The 21,038-nt window shown below is 36.2% G+C and overlaps 1 protein-coding gene across 8 annotated transcripts in view; it reads right to left on the bottom strand.

Moving 5' to 3' along the window:
* The window catches only part of SPEF2 (sperm flagellar 2), an 80,739-nt gene that overhangs the window by 39,359 nt on the left and 20,342 nt on the right, over positions 1–21,038 (bottom strand). For 4 of the 8 annotated variants that reach the window (XM_039567439.1, XM_039567442.1, XM_039567441.1 and 1 more), the window contains exons 7-20: positions 20,230–20,418; positions 18,746–18,933; positions 17,328–17,496; positions 12,049–12,265; positions 11,437–11,567; positions 11,154–11,220; positions 10,569–10,654; positions 9,689–9,804; positions 8,969–9,216; positions 7,419–7,524; positions 6,467–6,624; positions 4,779–4,966; positions 3,248–3,375; positions 3,003–3,141 (exon numbers count right to left, since the gene is read on the bottom strand). In XM_039567439.1, the coding sequence (XP_039423373.1) occupies positions 3,003–3,141; positions 3,248–3,375; positions 4,779–4,966; positions 6,467–6,624; positions 7,419–7,524; positions 8,969–9,216; positions 9,689–9,804; positions 10,569–10,654; positions 11,154–11,220; positions 11,437–11,567; positions 12,049–12,265; positions 17,328–17,496; positions 18,746–18,933; positions 20,230–20,418 (2,130 nt within the window). Of the gene's footprint in view, positions 1–3,002; positions 3,142–3,247; positions 3,376–4,778; positions 4,967–6,466; positions 6,625–7,418; positions 7,525–8,968; positions 9,217–9,688; positions 9,805–10,568; positions 10,655–11,153; positions 11,260–11,436; positions 11,568–12,048; positions 12,266–17,327; positions 17,497–18,745; positions 18,934–20,229; positions 20,419–21,038 lie in introns of those variants that run through there. The other 4 variants (XM_039567440.1, XM_039567438.1, XR_005603907.1 and 1 more) reach the window with 3 other exon arrangements.

Here is a 21,038-nt window from a genome sequence, read left to right on the forward strand (position 1 = left end):
CTCCTTTCCCCTCATACTCTTTCCCTGCTCCAGAGTGAGGTTCCTCCCATGGAATACAGTCCTCCATGGATTTTTCCAATGCGGGTCCTTCCCACAGGCTTCAGTTCTTCAACAACTACTCCAGTGTGGATCCTCTCTGTGTGTGCAGCCCTTCAGGACTGTACTGCTCCATCATGTGTACCCCATCGGCCACAGCTCCTGCCAGGAACCTGCTCTGGTTGGGCTCTCCACAGGCTGTTGTTCCTTCACAGCATGTCCACCTGATACTGCCTGGGTGGACCGCATGGACTGCAGGGTGGAGATCTGCTTCCCTGAGGTCCTCCATGGGCTTCAGTGGAACAACCTGCATCACCGTGGCCTTCTCCACAGGCCACAGGGGAATCTCTGCTCTGGTGCCTGGAGCACCTCCTCTTCTTCCTTCTTCACCGTCCTTGGTGACCACAGAGCTGTTTCTCACATTTTCTCACTCCTCTCTCACAGCTGCCACACTTTCTTACAGAAGCCACCTCTGCAGACCCTTTGCCACAAAAAACTTTCACATAAACCCAATACCACACCAAAAAACACACTAATGTTTTGTACAAATTGATGTACAGCTCCTTCCAGTACTTTTCTTAAACATGTAAGAAGAAGAATTTTCCTTTTTGCCCTCATATTATTTAAATCACAGTTTTGATTAACTGTAAGCCTTGGAGAAAATTGGAGAGGAATACAGTGAGTTATATTCCTCTGGCAGAAGCTAAAAGCATGTTTTATGATTATCTTCTTTTTCTTCCCCACTGCTCTTCTTTTCACAGTGAAGCAGCTTCTCTCTCCTTCTTTTCTTGTAGTCAGGTGGTGAAAAAAACTAAAAAATGGATGCATTTGCTAAGTCCTCTCCTATTTGGAACAAGAGAAGTAGTGATAGCAATCATATTCAATGATAGCAATGCAGTGAGAGCAAAGTTGGAGAAATTGCTGGAAGACAGACAGAGATGTGCTGCTGAAGTGTATTTTACCCACAGTAATTCTGTGTTTGGATATTTAGGATGTGTGCTGGTTTTGGCTTGGAAGAGTTAACTTTCTTCAGAGTGGTGACTATGGGTTATGGTTTGGGTTTGTGCTGGAAACAGTGCTGATAACACAAGAATGATTTTGTTACTGCTAAGCAGCACGTGCACAGAGCCAAGGTCTTTTCTGCTCCTCACCCCACCCCACCAGAGAGGGAGCTGGGGGTGCACAAGGAATTGGGAAAGGACACAGCTGGGACAGCTGACTCCAGATTACCAACAGGACATTCCACACCACATGGCACGATGCTCAATATATAAAGCAGAGGGAGAAGAAGGAAGCAGGGGGGATATTGGGAGTGGCTGTGTTTGTCTTCCCAAGTTGCCATTTTGTGTGATGGCACCCGGCTCTCCTGGGGATGGCCAAACACCTGCCTGCCCAGGGGGAGTGGTGGAGGAATTCCTTGTTCTGCTTTACTTCTGTGCACTGCTTTTTCTTTGCCTGTTGAACTGTCTTTACCTCTGCCCAGGAGTTTTCTCAATTTTACTCTTCTGATTCTCTCCCCCATCCCACTGGTGGGAGTGAGTGGCTGCATGGGGCTTAAGTGCTGGCTGGGGTTAAGCTGCAACAACAGGCCAAAATCTTCACTGCCCTCTGGGCTTTGGACCTTTAAGGAATTTCACATACTTCACAAAATGGGGTGGGTTTTTACATTTCCCAGTTGACACCAGAGAAATTTGTTTTTCAGGTATTACAGCTGGCGCTTTCCAGTGTTTTAGAAAGGGTCCAGCTGAGATGACAGTGCTGAGCAGTCTGTGAGTTTGAGGAAAAACATTTTGAAGATTATCACTCTTCTCATTTCCTCTTTTTTCCTAGCAGCAAGGAAGGATGGCTGACAGAATTCATACATTCAGGGAGATGCAGTGAGCATGCCTTTAAAAGCATAGAGGCAGATCATCTTCACAATCACCCACAGGTTCGGGATTCACAAGGAATAGAATGGGTTATTAAAAAAAGTTCTGAAAATCCTATGTTTACTCCAAACAGCTTAGGCTTATCACAGTATCTGAGTCTCAGTGCAAAATATGGGAGTATAACCTCCTCTTCACGTAACTTGAATTGGATAATGTCAAGTATGTTTTGAGCAAAAGGTTAGATATTTTAATTTTATCTGTCTAAAATGTAGGACAGAGTGATTCCAGTCTTTTTATATTCCATTTAGTAGAAATTAGGAATATAGATGATGATCTTTCAATCCTTTACTCCATTCTCTTGGAATATTTCTATGGAAAAGGAGGTCCAATGCCTTTTCCATCTTAGCTGGATTAATCCATTATTCCTCAAATGTTCCTTTCAACTAACAGTGTTGTCTGTATTCTTCTTCTCTTTTTTGGGGAATGTTCCTGATACGACTCAACTAAAAATCAGGTCTGTTCTGAAATGGAGTCTGATGAATACAAAGATAGCTCTACTGTTGGCTTACGCTAAATCTAGCTCTGAACTTGTTAGGACCTTTACTGTTACGGATTTTTGTGAAAAAGAACTCCCAGGACATGTATGACCTAGAAAAGATCTACCTGAATCAAAACATCCCAAGAAATTCTCTGTACTTTGTAATGATCAGTTTTGGAAAACATATATTATCATACATAATTTACAGAAAAACTAAAATACTGCCAAGATTTGTTAGATTGTGATAGGAGCATCCAACTTGTAAAATCTCTGAAAACCACAAAATGTAAAGAAAAAGAGAGCAGAAAAATATTTATTTTACAGTGTACCACAGTGTAACCGAAAAACCAAAGCAAGATGTAAGAAAATTATGGCCAAACAACAGAGGAATAATTTTAAAGGACACTTTATACACAAGAGGAAATTAAATAGCTTAAGAAGAACAATAAAGAGGGGAAAAAAAAGTAAATAATAATATCATTCATGTTGTATCAAGCTTGTATACAATGAAATACAAGCTTGTATACAATGGTATATTGTAATTTCTACCATTTACTTACAGTAACTCTTTGGTGTAGTTCAGCTTTTGTTTCCTCATCATCTTGCAGGTCATCAGCAATTGAATTAAAATCTGTTTGCCACTGAGATACAAACTCCTGCTTAAGATGTGGACGTTTCAAATAATCTTGAAATTTTTTTCTGTAAATTATGGTAAAAATAACTTTGGGGTTAAAAGACATACAGAAAGCCATATGAAAAATACAAAACACTAATATTAATGTAATAAGATACTATTTCTACTTACCTAATATCTGCTGTGTAATGAATTATAGTGTATTGTTCATCCCTTAGACATCTAAGTACAGTTTTGATAGTATTCATATATGTATTTTCTACCACTTCCCAGTAACATACTAAAAAATCAATTATCTCCTGTGAATTAAAAAAAAAATCAAAATTAATTGATAAATTTCTTGGTAACTCATTTATCTGTAGCATTAGCAAATACACAAAAAAATATTTCATTAAATCATATTACTGATTTTTTTTTTAATATGCATTTCTTTTGGTTTACAGCTGATTACAGACATTGTACCAACATATAATTTTATCCTGTGAATTTCTTTTGGAAAAAGTGGTAGGTGTCTAAAGGAACAGGAAATTCCAGCAGAATACTCTAGAATCTGTTGTTTTGGATATGCTCGTAAAATACGTAGTGCTACAGAGAGGGCACTGAAGTATGAAAATTTGGTCATTCATAAATGTTTGAGCTTGTAAAAATCTAAACTGACTGTCTAGTGTTGCAAGAGTGATGTTTGACTGACTGACTGTCATGAAATGTAAATAAAGACCATGGCCAGAGGAAACCCAGCATATGTGAGCTGACTGCAGTCAAGAAGGAAAACTGCTAAACATTAGGAAAGCAATTACAGAACAAAATTCAAACCATCATTGTCTGCCCTTAAAAAATCTGCATCTCAAAAACTGCATGCAGTCCTAGCTTGTCATCTGAAAAAATTTACAGAAGAACTAGAAAAATTATAACTGGATTGGAGAATAAAAGCGACATGAAATAAAATGAACATTTAAGAGATGCTTGTCACATTTTAAATACCTTCAGAGGTTGATTATAGAATTATTATTCATTGTATCTCTCAATATGAATTAGGGTCACCAAATGATCCAAGCAAAGATCACAGTTTAAAGCAAAGAAACAGAAATACTTTTTCAGAATTAACATAATTATACAAGCTATGTCATAGAGAACAAAAACTAAATTACTTCAAAAAAGCTACTAAAGCAACCAAAAAACACACTCATGGAAGAAAAGTCCATTCAAAGCTACTAAACACAAGATGCAGATATACAGCCATTTCAGAAAACCCCTAAATTTCAGATCACTACAATCTGAGAAGACCTACTTGGGGAAAACATATTAGGACAAAAAATATACTAGGAGAAAGATTAGTGCACACTGTTATTACTCTTTGTATGAGACCCACAACTTACCCTTGTCAGAGAAAGAAAAGTGATCTAGTAAGTTTGTGTTAGTATTTAATAATAGTAAAAAGTATTATTATTTTGAATGCTGTGTTTTTCATCATAATTGCAAAGAATTTAAAAAAATCTAAATTTGAAAGCATGATTCCTTATTTTATGTATTTTAGTAGCAACTGTTCTTTGCATATTTATTAAAAAGTAATAGCATACCTTTTATTAAAAAATATTGAAGAAAACAACATGCAATGATGCAAAAGGTTTAGGTAGGACATGCATAAAATAATAATAAAAATACATACTTTGATATTAAGATTTTCTGTCATGAATTAATGTACCTGGGGAAGTGGTTCATCTACATAAATCCATTCATCTGATCCTGGTTCAATCGGTTGTGGTGTCTCAGGAGAGGGAGAAGGCTGACTTATAACTGGTAAAACCTTTTCTTCTTCTCTAGCTGGTAAAACCTCTTCTTCATCTGTAACTGGTAAAACCTCTTCTTCTGGCGCTATTTCTTCCACAGGCCCTTGATATAAATGTAGAATTAGTACTTTCAAATGTATTTTAAGTCTCAATAAATAGATTAGATATCTATGCTACTCTGACAGTTCAAAAAAATGGAACAGATCCACTGTTTCATTGCTTAGGTGTTGTCCATCAAAATATATTCATGGAATCAGCAATGCTCAAGGAAGATTGGATCAGTTAACCCCTAAACAAATTCGACATCCATAAATGCATGGGCCCTGACAGGATGCATTCCCGAATACTGAGGGAACTGTGGGGCACCATAGCCAGGGGGCTCATGGTTATCTTTGAAAGGTCATGGAGACCAGGAGAGGTGCCTGAGGACTGGAAGAAAGCAAATGCCACCTTGGTCTTCAAAACAGGTAAGAAAGAGGACACAGGGAACTACCAGTCAGTCAGCCTCACTTAAATCCCTAGAAAGGTGATGGAGCACCTCATTCTAGAGACTATCTCCACCCACATGGAAGACAAGAAGCTGATCAGGAGTAGTCAGCATGGATTCACCAAAGGGAGAACATGCTTGACCAACCTGATTCTCTATTCTGCTTATATGAACCTAATAGTGAAGGACAGTTTGGAAGCTATCAACATAAGTATTAAATTAAACTTTATTAATTGACCCCAGGTATTATTTCTTCTTAGGGAGTAAATAACCCTTATAGTACTTCTATACAACAGCTGGATTCTAACTAGAAAATCTCCAATCCATTTGCAACAATAGAAATTTTGCTATTGACTCTAGCAGTGCCATAAATTATATACCAAGCACATAAAAAAACCCCTCCATCCAATTTTCTCTCAGGTGTGGTATTTCCAAGAATTTTTCACGAACTAGAAACCTTGCACAGAAGTAGTGGGATAAACTTTTACTGTTAAGAGTGCTTTTCGAGTTTGGGGTTTTCTTTCTTTTGGTGGTAGAAGACACATGAAGATTTTCTCATAATAATTATGAAAAAAACTGATTATTTAGAGGTCACTATTGCTGGTTTACTTGATGCATTTTTCCCCCTGGATGCTTCATCTTTTTTCTTTTTTTTTATTATTTTAAACGATTCTTTCCTTCTGGGTGATAAGAAGGAAAAATCAAATAAACATGTACCAAAATTAAATGTCAAAACCACTTCTACTTATCCAAATTTTTATGCTGTTACTGATAAAGCCCTCTATGTTGATAACGGCGAGTTAGACTTTCTTGTACAATTATGCTATCCCATATGATGAAGATGCTAGCTGTAATTTTTAAACCAGGAAGAAAGGACTGAATCTAATGCTTTAGTTTTTATGTGAAATTAGCCCATACACTCTGAAAAGGTAAAAACACAACAGAAAAGTTCAGGGCTCTGGTGCAGTTATCACCAACTAGCGCATCCTCAGATTTTTTCAGGGGCAGCAAAAATGTAGGTTGCCATGTAGTTTTATATAGTAATTACTAATGTTAAATATAAAAAACAAAGTCTTTTATTACTGACTTCTAGCAAGTAAGAATACGAAAACTTACTTGTCCTCTGCTTTTTCACAATTTCTTCTATTATAATTTCCTTCACTCTTTCACACACGAGACTTTCTTCTGTCTCTGCATTTACTTTCACTAGAGTGTTTTGATGGACTGAAAACCATTTCTCTAATTTTGGCCATGTCTTTAGAAAGCCTGCAATTCTACAAAAATCATATCAATGTATAAAATTAAAATCTAACTAATGGAAAATCAGACATTTTCTAAAATTAATAAATGAAAGAAAAAGCAGACCATCTAATTTAATACTTAACTCCATCCATATCAAACCCCTCATTTTAAATATAGGAAAAAATTCAAAATTCTATTGTTAGCTAATCATGTATTTCTTACTCTTTCATGTCACGACCTATATTTAATTTCTAATATCAGAATTAAACCAATAATAATAGGTAATGTAATAGTCTGAAACAGTTAATAGTATTGAATATTCAGAAACAAGAATTGTTGTTCTTGATTTTGCTCTTTGTATAAAGTTAAACATCTAGTGGTTCAATTAAAATTAGAAAACTAAGGGTTTTTTGTAAATGTAGAGGTGGAAAATACCATTTTATAAAATTTCTAACTCAAATCAACTGTATTTCACTCAAGGGCAGTCACATCATATGTGACACACCTCAGATATATGTGTACACATAGAGACACACATATGTATACACAGAATATATACATATAGTTAATGTAATATATACCTGAAAACTAAATTCTCCTTGGAACAATATCTTGGAAAACCAAAACATATGAATTCTTATTTTCAAGGATGATTTATATTGTGCAGAAAATGAAAATACCCTTTAGGCCCCACATTATAGAAAGGTCTAAGTAAATTCTTAACATTAAGCGTATCAGTATTGGCCTGGACCACATATGAGATTCAGATCAGTTAAATGTCTAAATGCCTGGCTGAAGCAACTTTTTTGTACTTCATATAACATACCTGTGCAGCACCTGCTCCCTGGCTAAGTCAATCTTCTCTTCTAAGATTTCAGCTTCTGAGTTTTGATCGCTGCTCTGTTCAGCCCGAGATGCCTTTCTTTTATCTACTGTGTGGAAAAACGCATATATAAGCATATACTGAGCAAGGATCAGACAGTTATTCACCCAAACTAAGATAATCATAAGAACAAATTCAGTGTTCCTTGATCTTAAATTTCTTCACTTAAATGCTGGGTACCAAACTGCCTAAAAGAAAGGAAAAGTCAGAGAACATCACAGAAATATAGAATTAAGCTGCAAAGTACCTAAGACACTGACTTGCCTCTTCCTCTGTTTAAGTGCATAGCCAATTATAGCACTAACATTTCCTGATGAATGCTTTTCAGGTATAGAAGCCTCCATTTGAAGAGATGAAGTATTCCTGTGGGCAGACTATTTCAGGCCTACCTACTCTACCAGTTAGAAGATATTTTACCAATTTCATACAAAGTATCTACTTTTCACAACAAGCAGACATTTCAGTTCATGAAAAGACAAGGTATTGTCTCCTCTGAGTCTTCTCTAAATTTTAAAAAGCCTTTAATTCATTAGAAATATGCCATTTTAAAAGAATTCTGATTTTTAATTGTTTTTTTGACTCTATCATCACATTTGCATCTTATGAAATAAATTCCATTTGTATTTCTGAGATTATATTAAATGTCACCACATGTTCCAAGTGTTTTGGCAGCACAAGGTCTTAAAATTAGCAAGAGTTTCAATTGTCTATATATTTATCCTCACCAGACTTTTAGCAAAAGCTCTAAAGATTTTGTCCCTTCCTTACGCCTCCCTGTACTTAAAAGCTAAATGAAAATGGTGCTTTAATTCAAGCTATTTGCCATCTATGCACTGCAGTGAAAACAACGAAGAAGAATCTCCTCATAATCTGGATAATACACGACATACTCATTAAAAAAACTTCTGTTTCACCAAGGTCTTAAAATGTGTGGTCTGGAAGTGAAGCAGCTGTCAAAAAGCCTTTGATGCCTTTGCCTTGGCTGGTCAGAACTGACTTTGATGCCTGATCATTCACTAACTGAAGACAAGACAAAGGCAGTACAAATTTATGCTGGCACTCTCAGGGAATTAATATTGGCACATCCCTCTGTTCATGATTTCCTTTTTTCCAAGTGTGTATCCTGAAGAAAAATACTATTTACAGACACTCGTTTGCAATACAGCATATTCTGTATCTGTTACAACTTGTGCTTTTTCCAGCTGCTGTTTTGTGTAATATCTAACACCACCCACTGTGCCATCTCAGCTGTAGTGAGAATTCAGTACAAATACTAAAAAGCATATACACATGCACTTGCACACTGCTGATGTGCCTTAGACTGAAACAAACAGAAGTATCTGAAATAACTTGGAAGTAATCAAGGCACAATTAACAAAAGTGATACTGTGATATATACAGATGTTGCCCAGTAATGTTATTTTGCATTAATAAGTACAACTTACAGATACCTGCTTGTCATTTTACTTTGTTAATAGTAGTTGTAAACTTACATTTCACATTAGCTGCGCGTTTCAGTACCACACTGTCTGAAAGATCCAATAATATAGAAACATCAAATGCAGGTGAGGTAGGAGCAGGCTTGTTAGGGACTCTGGGATCTATAGCAAGGGACGCCTTTTCAGAAATTGGATGCTTTTCTTCTACATCAATCCCTGTATAGGATTTTTCAAATAGCTTTGCCTGATTAATTGTCATTGGAAACCCTTCCACAATCCACCCCTTCTCTGGTGGTATTTGGCTAAAAGGAAATGAAGAACCAAAATTACACAGTGAATTGATAGCCTAATAATAAAACCTAAAGAACAGTTTGCTCTAGCCATCATTCATTCTTATTTCAGTATATTAAATTTCCTGATGAATAAAGAATATGACAGACATTATTAAACTGTGAAGTAATGGATTTTAAATCAGAAAAAATAACATCAAGTCTAATCAAAGTGAAAAAAAATCAGAAAAAAACCCAATCTTTGCTGATAAATAAAGTTTTCAAAACCACTCTATAGAGACTGCTCAGAGCTATAATTTCAGTTTTCTCAAATAACTTTTGTGCTAAAGTAATAAATAGGTCAATCTATCTTATAACTTACAGTATACTAATGGGAGTAATACAACTTAAATGATATTCATGTAGGAACTTAAGTGCTAACTGCACATCAGGGTAGTTGAGACACTTTTCTGTCAAACAAGAGTAGATAAAACCAAGTATCTACACAATTTCATACGTAATGGCTTCCAAAAGGATGTCAACTAGTAATTCATCAGGAACACTTTTTCCTTTCTTCAACCATTTCTGGGATGCAGCACCAAGCTGGGCACGTACAGATAGCTGTGGAAGAGTGCAATATATGCTCAGAATGTTCATAACAGCCATTGTTGAAATTACTCCACATTTTATATTAAGTACTATTTATTTATTTATATTGGGGGTGGTGGCTTTTATTTATTAATATTCAATATTTGGGGGGTCTATTAAGGAGAATAGTTTGAATACTAAAAATTCCTAGTTCAATTGAAATCTCCAGATGATTTCCATGATTACACTCTTAAAAATGATGAAAGAAACAAGATAAAGAAATGAAGGATATGAAGGCCAGAAATTAAAATTAAGTGTTCTGGTTCTAAGCTTATTCTGATTTCCACTACCACTGATGATTTCATACAGCAGCATATAAATTCATTACTTTTACAGGGATTCTTTTATATCTTAGCTTTGGAAGTAAGCCAAAGAAATCACTGCAGAATTAAACATTTTTAACATAAAAAAATGGAACCTTGTCATGGGATGAATTAGCTGCTTGGCAGCAGCAAGCAGGAATACATTTTTGCTAACGCAGAAATGTCATTGAAAATACCACATCTTATGTAAATGTGGTATTTCACAAGAAAATATAGAATTTTAACAAAATGTACAACTCTAAACAACATACAGAGGAATAAATTTTCAGAATAAGCTCTTTTCATATTTCATACAGAAAATACTTGCATTGAGGTCAGTAATTCAGAATGATGAAAAACCGGCACCATTTAATTAACTTAACCATTTTAACTAACGTCTTTTTATAAAGTAGAAACTAAAACTGGACTACTAACCTTGGGTAGGTCATCCTGACTGTCATCCAATTCAAATTCTTCCTGAGATGGATCCTTCTCAACAGGACAACTGTCTAAAATAGATTCTAAAATACAGTTTAATGATTCTATTACTATAAAATTTATTACTATAGATAAAGAATAAAAGTACACATCTTGATGTTCTTTGAACAAATCAATACAGAAGGTACATAAAATTGTTAGGATCATAGGACCATTAGGTAATTCAGATTAGAAGCAACTTCTGGATGTTATCTAGTTAAAGTTACAAGGTAAAGTTACAACCTTCTGCTCAAAGTGGCATCAGTTTTAAGGCCAGACCAGGTTTCTCAGCTGTTTACCCTGTGTGACCTGAATAACCTACAAAGATGGAGACAACACTACCTCTACAGGAAATTTGTTTCAGTACTTGACTGTCCTCATGGGGAAAAGGCCTTGTCTTATGTCTAGGGTAACAAGAAGGGCTTATACAGGTATCTCCACAGCAAAAGGAAGGCTGGGGAAAATGTCTGCTGGGACATGCAAAGACTGAGGTATCCCAAGGCCCTGACACACACAGGAAAATCTGTGGCAAGAAAGATTTACCTGTGGTGGTTTCTGTTTGGAGTTCCTCTAGAAGATTTGGTGGTGAATTTGGTAACTTCTCCTGGACCTTGTATCAATTATGACAGGAAGTGGATTAGAATGAAAACTACATATTACAGGAAAAAACAAGCTGTCAATTCAAGATGACTCTTGCAGTCTTACCTGTCAAAACTTAGAATTAAGTTTGAAATTGAGTAAAAAAAATGAAACATGTTTTCTTTCTTACATGTTTCATTCCCATCTACCTGTTAGAGCCAAGATCAAAATTTGGAAATATACTTACCTCACTCTGTTCTCCAGAACTCTCTGGTTCCTCTGAAATCACGTGGTGTTCAGTTTCCATTTCATTTTGAAGAAAAGCTTCAATGGCCTCCTGAACCAGAGTACCAACAGATAGTACCTGAATATTGCAAACTAATACACAAAAATATTAGATAGCTACAATTTGAGTTGAACATACATACAGAGCAACTATTACAAGCAGTTAAATTAATTATTTCATTGGGGCTTCTAATGTACATTGTTTCTACTATGTCTTCTCCATAACTACTTCATAATATGTATCAACAATCACCTAGCTGTCTTGCTAGTCTCCTCTAAAACAAACTATCTCCAAAGAAGTTTACCAAAAGCATTTTCAAATTCTGAATGAAGAAGTATTAACATTACAATACAATATTAATATTACTTTCAAGTTCCAGTGTTTCTAATCTTATTTTGGAATATAACAAAGGAATGACATGCAACCAACCACAGCAAAATACAGAGGCATCTGAGGTTCAAGAATTAGTCATGCAAGGATTTGCCCAAGCAATTTTCATTGTAAGAGTGGGATTTTAAAACAAATAAAAATTTTAAAGAATTTTAGGCAAAGAAACAAACAAACAACCTCTACCTTTTCCAAGAAACTTTGCACAGGTAGTTTTTCCACTAAACATTTTTCCCAAAATACATCCCTTGATGGGAAATGAAGGAAATTCAGGTGAAGATTTGGGTTTTGGAGGATAAAACTTCTCCATCAGTCTACGAAGCACATGACCCAGTATGTTATTATTAAGAGGAGGTTTGTTTTCACTGTTCTCTTCAGTTGGGCTCCATTCCCCTGTCATACTCTGTAAAAATGACAAATTAGCAAATCTCAATATGTCTTGTCTTCCATCTTTCTAAATATATGCACTTAAACACAATACATAAAATAATGAAATTTGAATAGTATTAAGTAATAACACAGTTTTTAGAATAGAACCTAGTTAAAACCTTTAATTATGTCATAATCATTAAACATTTATAGATATTCTCTAATAACTAGTTGAGAGACAAGTATTTATACAAACATTTTCATAGATTCCGTGGTAGTTTACCTCTGGATGGATGTCATAGAGAAAATATAACAAAAGGTTCACGATCTGAGATAAGAACAGGGAGGGATCACTCACCAGTTATCATAATGGCCAAAACAGACTCGACTTGGGGATATCAGTTGAATTTATTATGAATCAAAATCAGAGCAGGATAAGGAGAACTAAAACAAATCCTACAAACACCTTCCCCCCACCCCTCCCTCCTTCCCAGGCTAAACTTTATTCCAAATTCTGTAGCTCCTCCTGCCCAGCAGAGCAGGAGAGCAGGGAATGGGGGTTATGACCATTTCCTCATGATGCTTCTGCTGCTGGTGCTTCCTCCTCAGAGAGAGGAACCTTCCCCTGCCCCAGCATGCAGTCTTTCCCGCAGGAGCCAGTCCTCTACCAATATATCCAACCTGAGTCCTTCTCATGGGCTACAGTTCATCAGCTGTTCCAGCTGGGTCCCTTCCATGGGGTACAGTCCCCCATGAACAGACTGCTCCAGTGTGGTTCCCTTGTGTCTTGGGGTGACTTTATGATGCGTATCCCATATCGCTGCCTATGCCCAGAAATTAATTCCTGTGCCTTTCTATGCCTCTAAACTGAGCCTGAGAGGGGGAAGGAAAAAACTGAGCAAAACTTATTCAAAGCAGTTTGCAGCTTGTTCAAGGTCACACACAGATAGCAATTGGTTTCCCAGCTGTGGCAGGGGAGGGAGGAAGCACCCGGCTTGCTGCTCCTAGGACAGTTTTTTTTGGCCAGTGGTTCAGCTGCTTTGTTCTCGGGAGAGAGACTGAGAGTTGAATTTTTCCTTCCCTGGAATTTCGGATTTTCTCTCTTTTCTACTGGACTGCTTGATTGCTGTAACATCAGAGCACATTGGGAGGACTTTCCACCGGGCACAGAGGGCCTGGCCCTGGGCCAAGCCCCAGCTCCAAGGAGACCAAAGGGAGGACTCTAACACTTTCCCAGGTTTTTCCTCCACAGCGAAAGATTTCATTATTTAGCATTATTTTCCTTTTCCCGTGTGTTTGTTAAATAAATAGTTTTATCTTCTTCACTTTCCTTCGAGGAAAATTTTTTTTTCCTGAACCTGGTGGGGGAGAGGTGGTTGTGCCTTCTCTCAGAGGATATATTTCTAAATTTGGCCAAACCGGAACACCTTGTGGGGTCACAAGTCCAGCCAGTAAACCTGCTCTCTCGAGGGGCCACAGGTTCTGCCAGGAGCCTGCTCCCACAGGATTATAGCCTTCTTTTGGGCACCCATCTGCTCCGGTGTGAGGTCCTCCATAGGCTGCAGATGGATTTCTGCATCACCATGAGCTTCCATGGGCTGCAGGAGAACCTCAGCAACAGTGCATGGAGCACCTCCTCATCTCACCACTGACCTTGGTATATGCAGAGTTGTTCCTCTCACATTGTCTCACTCCTCTCTTCTCTGAGGTCTGCGTAAAAACCTTTTTTCTTCTTAAATACGTTATCACGGAGGTGTCACTGCCATCACTGGTTGGCGCAGCCTGGGCCAGTGATGGGACCATCTTGGAGCCAGCTGGCATTGGCTAGTTGGACATGGGGGGGGAAGCTTCCAGCAGCCCCCTGCCACCAGAACTTTGCTGTGCAAATTTAATACAGATTCCTATAACCCCTTTTCTAATTCCATAAACATGAAAAATAATTTCACCAATACTATAGAATTGATCAGTAGCAGATTTTTGTATTAGAAATCCACTATCCTAATATTCTGTGTTCTAAAACTGGGCAACATTATTGCCCAGTACCACACTTAAATCTCCGAAAATTTCATGAGCAAAGATTTCAAATATATGTATTTGCCTAACACACATTCAATAGAGAGAAAAAAAAAATCAAACCAAAGCCAACAACTCAAACCAATCCAAATATCTTTAAGGGAAGGAGATACTGAGTAGAAACTTCCAGTTCATGTACCCTGAGATCAACAGAAATTTATCAGTTGTACGATTTACTAGGTTTTACTAGTAAAGATGATTTTACTGAAAATCACACTGGAAGAAAGATAAGAATGAAAGGATGTAGTCAAAAGAACGGAACACAGAATTGTACTTTCGCTCTCCCAGTTTTGCATCTTATAGCACTAGGAAAGTCCTGATGTCCTGAAGTTTATGCTGTGAGAAGCTAAAAGACATTTTAGTACACAGAAAAATACTAGTCCTGCACTAATATTTATTTGGTTGAAGGATATTATACAGCTGTTTGAAAGATGTGTAGACTAATACTATTTCCAATTAGAAATAGTCACTTCATTTTGGGTGCACAACAGTGTTGACAGCGAAGTCAAATGTTTCAACAAGGAACATTCCAAGCAGGACAAAAAGGAAGAAAAAAAAAGTTCACAATGAGACTGGTAAAGCATGGGAACTGATTGCACAGAGTCTCTGGAATCTCTATCCTTGGAACACTTGAAAGTTGACCAGACAAGGTGCCAAGCAACCTGACCTGACTCAGAAGCTGGCCCTGCTTAATGCAAATGACCTTCACAAACCTTTAAACCCAAACAATTGTGTCATTCTCTATATTGAATATTTCATCACCATCAACAGAAGTGGACAATTCTAAAGTTCTATTGAAAGACAAGGTTTTGAACTCATTCTAGGCAGCATATGCAACCTCTCCCTGAATTTACTACCTGAATCATGTATTGCAATAGCATCCATTCTACTAGTAGAATTTGATCAATATTGATTTTGAACACATGCATATTAGACAGAAAAACACAATTTAATTATCAGCCTAAAATAAATTTAAAGTCACTTATTTTTAATCGGTAAAAACAAATAAAGAAAATATTTTTGAGTTGCGCAACATCCCCTCTCTAACATATCTCAGAAAACATACTTTATGTGCAATTGAACAGACATCCTTAAAAAGCCCCAATCTTTGCACTATCTGAATAACTTTTCTTTAAACATACAGGTAGGGATGGATCAGTTGTTTTAAATTCTATTAGACCCCTAGGAAAAATTAATTCCAAGTGGAATGGGTTCCCCCACCCTTCAACTATCTTCCTCTTTCAACCAGAAGATTGCTAGACTGTATCTGTCATGAGGTAAAATAGTTTACCTGTTAGAAACAAATTTTCTGGCCTCCAGGTGGGAGTTATATAACTCCTGGTCAAAATTTTTGGATGAAGCTGGAAATTAATAATGCTATGCTTGGTTTTGGGTTATTCCATGAACTTATTAAGTGATTAGGCACATCTTATAACATGGCAGTTTCAAAAAATATTCTAAAAATAAAATGTAATAAGTAATGTGCAATGGACTGATCACATGGAATTTTCTTGTATTTTATCAAATATATTTGACACTTGTAGCTGGTATTACTAATGTAAGCACGGTATTCTTGAGAGATGCCAAATTGCCTGTCCTGAGCTTTTTTCAAAAGCACTAAGAATATCAGCATAAATGTTGTCAGAATGGCCTGTCAATAAACTTTAATCTAGAAGTAATACTTTGAAAGAATTAGATGTTCACTTAGGTTTTTAGAAGACGTAAGTATGAACTGGTGCCAACAATTTTACATGTCATATGATGCCAGCTTTTGATGAATAATTCAGAAAGGCATAAGACTAACAGCATCTGGGAATAAATCAACTATTAAATAATTTGAAATAGCCTGGAAGGAAAAAAGAGGTTTTAAATGTGTCAATAAATTTTTGTGACCTTCAGTGATGTTACAGTTAGAGAAGACTACTGAGGCTTCATAATATAAACAAAAATATGACTGAAAAACTTAATTTTTCATTAGTGCTCTCCACTGTTTCCTGCCTGTTTTTTATGTCCTCCCTGTTGACTTTGTGTATAGCCCTTTTTTCACCTAAGAAAATAATCACAAAATTCATACATGAGTTGGTATGCTGTGAATCAGAACCTTATAAAGAGATAAATCAGAAAAGTATGTGTTAAAATTGAAGCCACAGTAAATTGAGCTGTCAGGCATTCATCACAGAAACTTAAAATGAACATCTAGACTCATGGCAAAAGAAAAGGTACCAATTGGCTCAGGCTGTGTATAAAAAGCGAATATATATTGTAGTTATAAATTCCCAACAAGACAAAGACTGGGTATTTGCCATGATTTTGCCACATTCTACTCACCAGGTTATTTGAGAAGTCTAAATATGTAATGGGATTTAACTAATATAATCATTAATATAATTTTGAAAAAATTGAACAATACATATTAACAGGGAAATGTCAATCCTTAATCTTTCAATTTTGAAATTACATCAAAGTATTGAAAAGTTGAAGTAAAGTTTTAATGTACCCTGAAAAATATTTACTTGTATTCTAACAGAAGATTAAGAAAAATGTCAGCCATTATTAATAATTTGAAAAAACATTACTATCTTAAAACAAATGGATCATTCAAACCAATAAATCTTGTTAGAGAACTTTTACTCCAAGTTGCTGAAATCAAGAATTCAGGTTTTGTAACATACACACTATTTAATTTTACTGCTTTTACTGGTTACTTTTTGTTGCATTTTCAAATCTGGTATTATTAATTGTACCTTCAAATTTCAGTTAGCTGAAAATTCATTGCATTGTAATTAACATGATGATCCTACAACTCAAGAAATATAATTAAGGTTATATATAAGAATGGAATTATAATTGCTACTAACATCAAATATAGTTTTCATATAAACAAGCAATGAAAAGAAAATGTGTGTCTAAATTTGACATTAGAAACCAGTAATAGAACAAAGTGCAAGATCACAACATAAAGTTTATGATTATGAAAAAGCAAGGTGTATTATCTTCCATTATGCCTTATCAGTTTGGTGTACCTTGTATTCACCATAATCTTTTTCATCTAACAGACTCATTTTATTCAGCTCTACAAGTTGTTCTGGGCTAGGTTCATCTGGCAAAGGCTGAATTGAGGCTTGTTCATATATTGGTTTTCCATTTAAAAAAAGTTCCTTCCAATCCAGCATCAGTTTTAACGGAACACGGCTGCAGAAAAAAGGAAAAAAAAAAAAGAGGTTTCAACCAAAAATTAGAGTGTTGGATATTTGACACTAGTGTATTCAAATTTACAAGAATCCCAATCATGAAACAAGCATATGCTAAACTAGTTATAGTTTATAATGCATCCTGTAATTATTACAGCCATTATAAGTGCTTGCTTAGTTTTATGACAGCTGTAGGCACTTGTAGGCTTCAGTGTTTTCACAAATGTGTCATCACACAATATTTGGCTGGCAGAGCTGTGCCAAAACTGTGTGTAACAGTTTCGCTACAGCTACTTTTCCCTGCCCCAAAATATTCTTTCCTTTTCTGGTGTAAGGCCTCCTCTTGCCAAAAATCTATAGAATATTTTTCCTCAAAGTTAAAATTAATTCAGAATTATATGAATTAAACCTTTTCTTTAGCTAGTAATTTCACTAAACTGTGCCTAGGCTGACCATTTTACCACATCCTAAATAAGCCGAAATGATATAATTTCCATGAAATATAACCATGTGTATTTCACATGGTTACAATTTTATTATTTTAACATACAATTACACTAAAAAGCAATAAGATTTTGGCATACTTTCTAACACTGTAAGTCTAACCCCATAGTCAAATCACTGAATACTAATGAAAGAACCACAGCAATAAAGCCCCATTCCATGGTTTTTTAAACACTTCTACTGTAGAGGCACTTGGAGATTACTGCCTTTATAGGACCATCTCAGAAATCCTGTGCAATTAGGGCATGTCAGAAGATGGAATCACAGCATGTAGAACTCAGAAGAATTTGGGCTCAGTTGCTAAGCTTTGGACAGTCCAGGCAGGTTTATCTATCCTGAGAAATTCATCCTGTTTGTATTACTCTGACAAAGTGTTAGTGGAACGGTCTAGAATGAGATGAGCACCATTCAGTTTTTAAATTCTAACTAAGGAATTTGGTAACAAGAAAGGAAATCAGCAGTTTTAAAAGCCGTAGCACTAGTGGATTTTGGTCTCCTAAGAATTCAAGTTAGTTGCGTTTTCAAGAAATTACGCTAAGGCTGTAGCATTTGTTCACCCTGTACTACACACCAGTGAATCCTCACATGAAAGTAATGTCACCATTCTCGCATACAAACTAATTGCAGCTGCCATGTAAAATATCTGAGAAACTACATAATTTGCTATAATGCTTACACCAGCCTGAATGACGCAGCCTAACAGCTACCTAACAGCTGTTATTTTTGCCTAGCAGCTACATACTCACTTGTTTGTCAGTTGACAATATTCTCCTACTTTTGCCGACAAATCAATGATTTGGTCTATCATTTCCCAACATATAGAATAATGCTTTTTATAGCGTGCCTGAGCTCTTTCAGCAGCAATTTTCTTATGGTGTTCTCTTTCTCTGATTATTTGTTCTTCATTATAAATATTTTCTTGTTTTGCAAGAGCCTAGAATTGTTTTTAAGGAGAAAATTTGAGACAGCAATGAAAATGGAAGGGCAGAGGTACACAGTCCTGAAAATGAAAATTAACTTGTTCATTTAACTCAAGAAACAAAAACAGCTTGATCCTCATCAGAGTTGCACAGCCAGAAGGCAGACTAACGCATAAACGAGTCTAAAAATTTTTATTCACTCTATAAATTCCCACTCATTTGCTTTCTAAAACAGAATAAAATAAAGGAGAAACCCATTACTTCTTTTATGACAAACAGATTAAGACATATTCAGTCCTTGAGGGCAGTGAAATTGCAGCTTTCAGTGTAACAACCCATTTAGAACATGTAATTTATATTACTAGATTCTGATCTTCAAATAATTTCATATTATTGGTGTTGTTCAATCTTTAAAAGATTTCTGGTCATGGTAGAAAATTACCAGTAGTTCCTGTGGTGGTGTGCTCCATCACCACCTCCTGTGGTGGTGGCTGAAAGCATACTTAAAGAGGTGATGTAATCAATAGCTATAGCTGCTGATTACACAGGACTCCAGCTGCATTGGAGGATTTGGAGCTGCTGACTGTTTTTGACAGGACAAAAATAAAATTTCTAATATTACATTATGGCCTACTATGAGCATAGCACTTGGCAGTTTTCCACAGAATTATAAGTCCTTTTAATCAACTTAAAGCTTCAAAATAGGAATTAGCACTCATGAGTGAAACTACTCCAGCATTTGTCCAAAACAGACCTTAACACATCATATCTAAATGAAATTATGAACATGAATTTCAAAACAAGACCTTAGGTTATTGTCCTGCTGCCTCTGCAAGACTGTGCCTTTTAAACTAAGCACACAGAGATGTTTTTCTACAAAGTTAAAATCAGTATGGAAGAAAAAATCAAAATCAGACTTTAAGTTGCTCAGCTTTATCCCTTATTACAGGACCATGGAACAATAGAATGGTTTGAGATGGGAAGGGACCTTTAAAGGCCATCTAGTTCAAGCCCCCTGCCATCGCAGGCACACCTTGCACTAGATCAGGTAGATTAGCTGTTCTTTCCCCCTGCAAAATCCCCCTAAACTTCTAACACAGTACAAAATGCACTCAGTCCTACAGTTACAGTTACATGCTTATTGCTTATAGCTGTACCTTTGAACTCAGATAAAAGAATATATTTATCACAAAGTCATCCTGTCCCTAGGAAAGTCCTGCAGTCTAACAGTTGACAACACAGATTCTATTTTGTAACATGAGGGTATTCTAGCACTCCTGCAGCAATTCAGAGATCAAACAATCTTTTACCGCTTCTCTGTCAAGAGCTTCCTGGAACTCCTTCTGTCGTCTTTCTTCATATTGCTTTTCCCTGAAAATTCTGTTTTGCCTTAGCACCTCTTTTTCATGCCGAACATGCATGAGTTGAGCAGCAATCCTCTGCTCATGCTGAGATTGTTTCATTAGTCTGTAAATGAGCTGCTCCTCCCGGTAAGCCTTCTAAAAGATAAAAAAATAATGGCACAAAGCACAATTTATAAACTATTCCCTAGAAAACTCATCAGTGCTAATATGAGAAATAGGACTGCTGTCATATGACAGCACTCACCTGCTTATACAGGACATAAATTCAGAACAACGTTCGTATCTGTTTATTAGTACAATTTTCACAAACTATGTAAGAATTCAAAATATGTCTTAACTGAGATACCCAGTAAAAATATATCTGGTCAGACTAACTCCATTTTAATGTGGTTATTTCCTGTGTGTAAAGAAACTGCAGCATATTTCAAATAACAGCTTCTTGTCTGAAGATATACCCTTTCCTCAAATCATTAATTTAACCCTGTTATTCACCAGTCCCCATTCTCAAAAAAAAATCTACAGGACCCTCAAGCAGTCTATTTTCTACAGATTTGAAATTTGTCCTTCTTTTTGGAGAATTGGGCAATTATCTTCTCCATTCTTCCCTATTCAGCAGATTAGGACTATGAGGAAGAACTCAGAACAGAGCAAAATACAGGACCTCTGGGTAATAGTTCCAGTGTTCTCACTGGGACATGAATATAATACACTATGCAGTACTAAAAGAAAATCATTCTGAATCATTGCTTGAGACA

This window comes from Corvus cornix, chromosome Z (assembly GCF_000738735.6).
Source record: "Corvus cornix cornix isolate S_Up_H32 chromosome Z, ASM73873v5, whole genome shotgun sequence".
NCBI classification, from domain to species: domain Eukaryota; kingdom Metazoa; phylum Chordata; class Aves; order Passeriformes; family Corvidae; genus Corvus; species Corvus cornix.